Source organism: Azolla caroliniana, unplaced genomic scaffold (assembly GCF_043228905.1).
Source record: "Azolla caroliniana isolate FFs.n. ecotype wild unplaced genomic scaffold, voAzoCaro1.0.p SCAF_15, whole genome shotgun sequence".
Lineage (NCBI taxonomy): Eukaryota > Viridiplantae > Streptophyta > Polypodiopsida > Salviniales > Salviniaceae > Azolla > Azolla caroliniana.
Window position 1 is genome coordinate 11,160,619 of NW_028230450.1, and position 7,128 is coordinate 11,167,746.

A 7,128-nucleotide genomic window follows, 5' to 3' on the forward strand; every position below is an offset into this window, starting at 1 on the left:
GTCTAACTCAGACCTCTCTACCTTTGGGAAAGACATGCTCGTAATGATCTCCATTAATAGTGATATCTCCATCTTTCTCGTTCTCTTACTTATGAAACCCCTTATTACAAAATACATGCTAGCATTTAAAAGAGAAGAAGTTTGGATGCACGCGTTAGAAGAATAGAAAGAAATACATTGTGGAATGCTGAAAAATAATTGATGGAATAATTACAGAAAAGGTCTAGATAAGGAAACGCAATCGAACATGTACAGAAATACCTTGCCTTGGCCGGCCCTATTTTCACCACAATCTTGATCCCTCTCAACGAAAATTGAGGATCTAGAGGCCATCTATGCTACCAATAAATAAAAAACAAGCATTATCAAATGGTCTAAGCTGTATTTTGTTACAGTAATGAAACCAATGTGTTTTTGTGTACCAAACGTTGAGCAATTTGAGAATAGTGGATTACATTTAATGAATATGAAATTCAGTGGATTATATGTAATGTTCATACAACAAAATCAAACAAAAAATAAAAACAGAATTTATATAAGCATCTCTCCCTCTCTCAGCCACAAAATCAAATAAAAAGACTTCGCAAATAGAATAAAAGCAAATACATACCACATATTAGGTATTTGCTGCAATAAAAAGGAAATACATACAAGATAACAAAAGTTCTGAGTAGTTCTCTCAATTGCAGCTACAAGTAGTTGACTAGTAATCAGGTTTCATAGATTTCCTTGCAGGTTCAGACTTTGAAATTTCGAGTAGTCCAACCCAGTTTTCGGAGGTTTAGCCATAATTATAATCGGGTTAGATGTAAATTGCGGTCAGGTTAGAACTTATTGTCGGTTTAGAATTGAGGGCAAGTTAGATGCAAAATGGCCGGGTTAGAAAGTATGCATGGGTTGGGTTAGATGTAGATCCGGGTTAGAAAAAATGGTCAGGTTAGATGTAGATAGCCCAAGTTCAAAATTATGGGTCTGATTGGCAAATACAATAGCCGATTAGAAATCACGGGGGATACGATTCCCATGCTTTCACTAGATAATGATCTAACGATGCAGATTTCACATCATTATCAAAGAACTACCTAACGCAAGCATGCGTTGCCGAGATCACCTTCCCTATTTAATATTCGGAACCCAAATGTATCAATCTTTATTTAGCTTGTGGACCTTCGTTATGGTTGTCTAACTTTACCTTGATTTTTACATGTTTTTAATAGATTATTAGTAGTCTACGTGACAAAGGAAGATAGCTATTGATGAAATTTTGTCGACAAATTATATGGTCAATGTACATATTTTTGTTAATGCGCACATGTACAAATGCAAATATATTTCCCTAATGTTATTCTCATACATGTATAAATGTATGTTAATGTGAGTGGTAGTGTGTTCGATGTTGATGAAAAGTTGATGAAATTATATATGGTCAATGTTGGTATTTATTATTACACACATGTGTACGGTTTAATTCATGTGTGCGCACTGACATGCTAAAGTTTGGGGGATGGGAATAGATAGAAACAGGGGACTTGAAGAGATAGAGAAGTGGCAAAATATTTCAACTTTTTTATGCTTGTCTTCCTTACTTTTTGGAGATAAATCATTTTATGTTTGCTAGTTGTAAGGACCTCCTAAAGTGACCACAAAATAATCCTACCAAAATTCCCATTTATCTTTACCTTGCAACTTCTATTTGCCCTCTAAAAGATATCTCACTACCAACGATCTTCTACCAAGAAAGACGCGTAAGATAGGAGCACCTCAAGAAACATGTGTAGATTCTATACTAAACCTCCTCCTTCAATTATAAGGTGAAGTAAATCATGAAAGTCAAACACTAGTAGAGAAGATAAATACGATATGACCATATGAGCATAACTAACACCATAACATGAGGATTTAATGCCAATATGAAGACCTCACACCAATGGTGTAACATTGGTGTGCAAAACTTCTATGAAGGTCTTGACCGACTACCTAGCAAAGGATTAACTCTTGGAAGTTTTGATTTATTTTCACCGCCTTCATCACTTAGGCATTTCCATTGACACTAAGTCTTACTCTAAATTCCATGGACACTTAGCTTGATGCATCCTCTTGGGCAAGTCTTCCTTCCCACACTCTCTACTCAAGACAATTATTCGAATATTCATAAGGTATTTGTCCGACTCAACGAATCATATGTTGCTTAATCATGCCTCGGATCAACATATATACGCGAATGTAATTGATTCAATATTCCACATTACATACTCCAAATAAATTACTTAAATGACTTGTTCTTTTCACACAGTAAAAAAAAAAATGTACTTCAAAGATATCATTACAACATATAAGAAATAAGGGCTGTGTTTTCTAAAATGGAGGAAGGATTTGATTGCCATAATTCCTTTTCATAATGGTGCACAAAATAAATGTCCTTCCAAGACAACAACAGCTGAGCTAAGCTCATACAAACAGATAAAAATACGAGATATATCTCAAACTCACATTGAATTCCAGCAATCAAAAATATGTCATAAGATATGAAGCATTAATTGATGCACCTTTCCTCTTTTCAATTTCCGTTGCTACTTCTCCAAAGACATGCTCATAATTTCCTTACACGAAAAAAACATCGATCGATCAACTCAACATGTGCAATATATATTGTTTTCAATGCCAATATCATATACCTTTCGAATCCGAGGTTTTTTTAAACTTTGGTTTGTTGCCAAACATGAAATTGGTGGGCAAAATCTAATGTGCCTTAGGATTCCGACATGAGTTGCGAAATCTTGCCCTCTTGAGCCACGAAGCCTTGTTCCCTGACACGCAGCCACAAGCAAACGGCACTAAAGCTCACAATCAAGCTAATGAGGCCACTGGCGAGCCCGATGCCTACAATAGTGAGCACCGAGAGGCCATGGCTACTCTCAGGGGGCAGAGGGTAGCCATAAAGGTCCGGATTGCCGACAAATGAGCTCGCATTGAAGCGGGGAGCGCCAGTCGATGTGTTAGATAATGTAGCCGGGATGGGCCCGGACAAATCATTATCCGAGACATCAAACACTTTGAGCCGTTGGAGTATACCGATTTGTCCCGGAATCATTCCAGAAAGCTTGTTCCTATGCAAATCGATGAAGTTGAGATAGGTGCAGCGCGCGAGCTCAACGGGGATGGGACCGGAGATGCGATTTCCCGAAAAGTTGAGGGCAATGAGGTAGGTGAGGTTACCAATGCTGGCGGGTATGGGTCCTGAGAGGTGATTGGACGAGAGGTCGAGGCTAGCCAGTAGGGTGCAATTGGAGAGGCTAGAAGGGATGGTTCCGACGAGATTGGAGGAATTGAGTGTTATGGAGTAGACTCGATTGTCGTTGCACGTGATCCCCGTGAGGTTTATGAGGGCCGAGGTAATGCAAGGGGTCTTGAGGTAGGGTTCATACCAAGAGGCCACAATCCCTGAATTCATCGAGGCTCGCAGACCCGAGAGGCACGCGGCATCATCACCTGTTCCTGTTCCTGTTCCTGTTCCCATGCTCTGCCCATAACAATATGCACTACTGCTAGTCTTCTTGGAGAAACCATCATGGGTGATGAGAATCAGAATTGCAACACCAAGAAGAAGAAGATGATGATGAAGAGGAAGATAACCATGATGATGATGATGATGATGAATCATGCCTGACATGGCTACTCCGTGTTGTGTTGTTGAAGGATACCATGAAAATGATGTATTCTCTCTTAAGTGTCTTCTTCCTTCCCCACCCCTATATTAGACCTACCCCTGTATCCTCTATACTTCTTCTTCTTCGTCTTCTTCTTTCTCAAATTTAAGTTGCCATGAAGTAGAAACACTCTTCTCTCTCTCTCTCTCTCTCTCTCTCTCTCTCGCTCTCTCTTTAAGTTGGAAACCCTAAATCTTCTGTAAACATGAGAAGAGAGGTGTTACCTGAGTTTTGGAGAGCTCTGAGAGCTCTTCTCTGACCGAGACTGACTGACTGACTGACTGACTGAGGAGTTGGGGAAGGTTGGCTTTTAGTTTTGGGTTGTCAAAGAATGCCTCCCAAAGACATTTTGAATGTGTGTGTGTGTGTGTGTGTGTTTCTTCTTCCTTCACACACATGGAACCAACCTCTCTCTCTCTCTCTCTCTCTCTCTCTCTCTCTCTAATCGGAATACTACTACCAGCATTATGTCTTGGGTTGGAAACCAGATTTTCGGAATGTAGGGGTTGAAGCCATGACCCCTCTCTCTCTTATAATTGATCGTAATTAGCTTTACCTTAGTGGTAAGTTGTTAACACTATAAGCATTATGTCTTTGGATTTGAAACCTAATTTTCTCACCTCTCTATTATATACTTCATACATATCTCTTAAATTCACTAGATGCCACTGCATGAAAGAAGACTACACAATTTTATGGGACTCTACTCCTAAAGCAAAATGTCATCTAGTGTGTTTGATTAGGCATGAAGCCAACGGTGTGGAATCGACTATTAATAAGATGTTTTAAAAGGGTTTCTACCATTTGTCTGAGACTTCATTGGATGGATGAACTCTTTTTGACGTCAAGTACACATAGGTTGCGTTGCCCTTGTTCATCGTGCATTTCCAAACTTCGTTCTCACCATCTAGATCTCATATATTTTCACTTGTTTTACTATTGTGGTCAACTAGATCTCACATACTTGACTCAATTTGTTGAAGGTGCATGGATATTGATAACAATTCCACCTTGATTCCCTTTGGAAGCATTTGTCAAATAATTTGCTGAACAATTGGACATCTTACACAATAACAATACGTGCGCATTATTTGCCCTTAATCCATGTTTATCCTCTAGTTATGAGCATGCGCTTGGCCTTTTCCGTTACATAATCTAGTACTCATTGTTTCTACATTTTACCTTTTTCTAGGCATTAACATGCTCATTTCTCACTCATGTGATCGATTTACCCACCTACATGACTGAAGAATAGTAAATTGTAGGGTTATTTTTATAGGTTCAAACAATAGGATATAAAATTGATACTATTGGCAAGTGCATAACACATGCACTAAACAGGTGTAAAGACCCACAAGTCCTCGGTGAATGTGTAGGCCTAACCTTGTAGTGCATGAAAAATGTAGATATAATACAATTTAGAGGTGTCGATGTGAGTGAATCATTATATCCGAAATAAGGTTCTTATTTTTTGTCAATGGGGTATGAGTAGAATATTGTGTAATAATGCTACTAAAGCAAGATCGTGTCCTCGAAAATAAAAAAAAGCAATATTGTATTCTTTAAGGACACACGCAAACTTATAGAGTTAAACACTACTTTCAAACATTGATTTTCAAATGCATCCACGAGCAAGCAAAACAATGATGATATTGTCAATGTTAAATGGCATGAAATGCTTGAATTAATTTATAATCTCAATCTCATCATCCCTCTGTATCCTCACGTGTTGTTTATAGAAGATATGGTGTGTTGGCATGTATTAAATACACATTGTCCAAGACCTATTATCAATTTCTCAATTTTGTAGACCAACGTTGTTTTTATGTTTTACCTTGTTAATAGACTTCTTTAGCTCTCTCTCTCTCTCTCTAATGGTCAAAGTTGTGACCATGTCATCAAACTTCAAGGGCAATGCACGAATACATCTCCATCTTACTTGACATGAGCAAAGAGGTAGCAAAAAACTATTTTCCTAGTCGAGAAACATAAGTGAATAAAGATACAAAAACAAAGTTTATCGAAACCTACTCAAGGATTACGAGGTTTGAAATTTTAGGCCTATAAATTAAAGTCTTTAAATTGGTCTCTTTTGACGTCAATAATGTTTTCTTAACTACACACGAGACTTAGAAAATTATAATTAGCCTCTCACTCCCTTTCCTATTCAAGTTGAATCTCTCTCTCGCTCTCCACCTCCCTCTTAGCCCTAACAACTCTCCCCAAGGGTCAACCCTAATATCACTCTCTCTTTCCTATCTTTGAAGTTTTATCTCTCTCAACTTACGTTGTAAGTGCTATTTATTTCATTCAATAAATTGGCCATTGCAAGTTACTTGATATATGAAACCCATGTATAGAAATTTTTGGACATTAAGAATCATTACTCAATTCCCTTCATACTAAGTAAAAACGTTTCATTTTTTATCCAATAGGCCATGTTTGATCTCCCAAAATGATAATAAAATAATCAAGCTCTCTCCATTGAATCCTAATCTCCCTCCATCTCCATATGATGAAAAGTAAAGCAATGAGCAACAAAAAATAATAAAAAATAAACAAACACAAAAGGAACCTATATGGAACAGTGTCATGTATCACGTGTCAATAGAAATTTTCTCTTGACATAGTAGTATCTCTTAATTGCAAGGTTCACAATTTGCTTTAAGATATATTATATATAAATATACACACATAATTAGAAGAAGTCACTTATCCAATGGGGTATGCTTTTTAGAATATGCACAAGGACTCGTGTTACTATTATACTTGCATTGACAAATACACCCCTGTCTAAGATTTGGACAAAAACATGGTAGATACAATATACGTCGGATGATTTTGTTGACGTGATATTAGTTAGTTCTATTTTTTGCTATGTTTTCATAAACCACATACACATGCGTCAAGCCTTTTTGAAATTTTGCTTAAATAAGGCATTTTTTAACATCTCGCTAAGATATGAAAAAGAGAATGCGACATATTACCTGTTTCAAATGACCCGGTGTTAACAAGACTTAAGCATTAGATTCAAGCAAGACAAACTCTCTAGTTGAACCCACCTTAGAACACTACAATGGAATGAAACTTTTCATTACATATCTTATTTGCAAAAAGACTTAACCCACTTAGCGAATATTACAAATTCGGGCTATGTAGGATGCCTAGACAATTGGAAATCAACCTCTAGCTATTTCTTCCAATTTGTAAGCGGAGCAATCTCACGAAGATCAAATTTTCAAGAATGCACAATGACCTCGACAACTAAAGCTGGTTATGTAATTGCATCCAACACAACTAAGGGAGCACTATAGCTTAGTCAACTAGTTGGCACATTTCAACAAATTGTCCCAAACTTAGCCTTTACCTTATATTTGATAACCAGTTTGCTATCTCTTTAGTGAAAATTCCAATCCATCCT

At 37.3% G+C, this 7,128-nt stretch overlaps 1 protein-coding gene across 1 annotated transcript; it reads right to left on the minus strand.

The window, feature by feature from the left end:
* Positions 1-2,482: 2,482 nt before the first annotated feature.
* LOC147854623 (receptor-like protein 44) lies at positions 2,483-4,033 on the minus strand. Its single transcript, XM_087330874.1, has 2 exons — positions 3,782-4,033; positions 2,483-3,749 (listed from the first exon to the last, which is right to left on the minus strand). Exon 2 carries the CDS (start codon positions 3,668-3,670, stop codon positions 2,750-2,752), a length of 921 nt encoding a protein of 306 aa, XP_087187000.1. The 5' UTR covers positions 3,671-3,749; positions 3,782-4,033; the 3' UTR covers positions 2,483-2,749.
* Positions 4,034-7,128: the final 3,095 nt, after the last annotated feature.

What these genes read in the sequence shown, in the direction of transcription:
- LOC147854623 (XM_087330874.1), bottom strand. Translation starts at nt 3,670, where the DNA reads ATGTCAGGCATGATTCATCATCATCATCATCATCATGGTTATCTTCCT.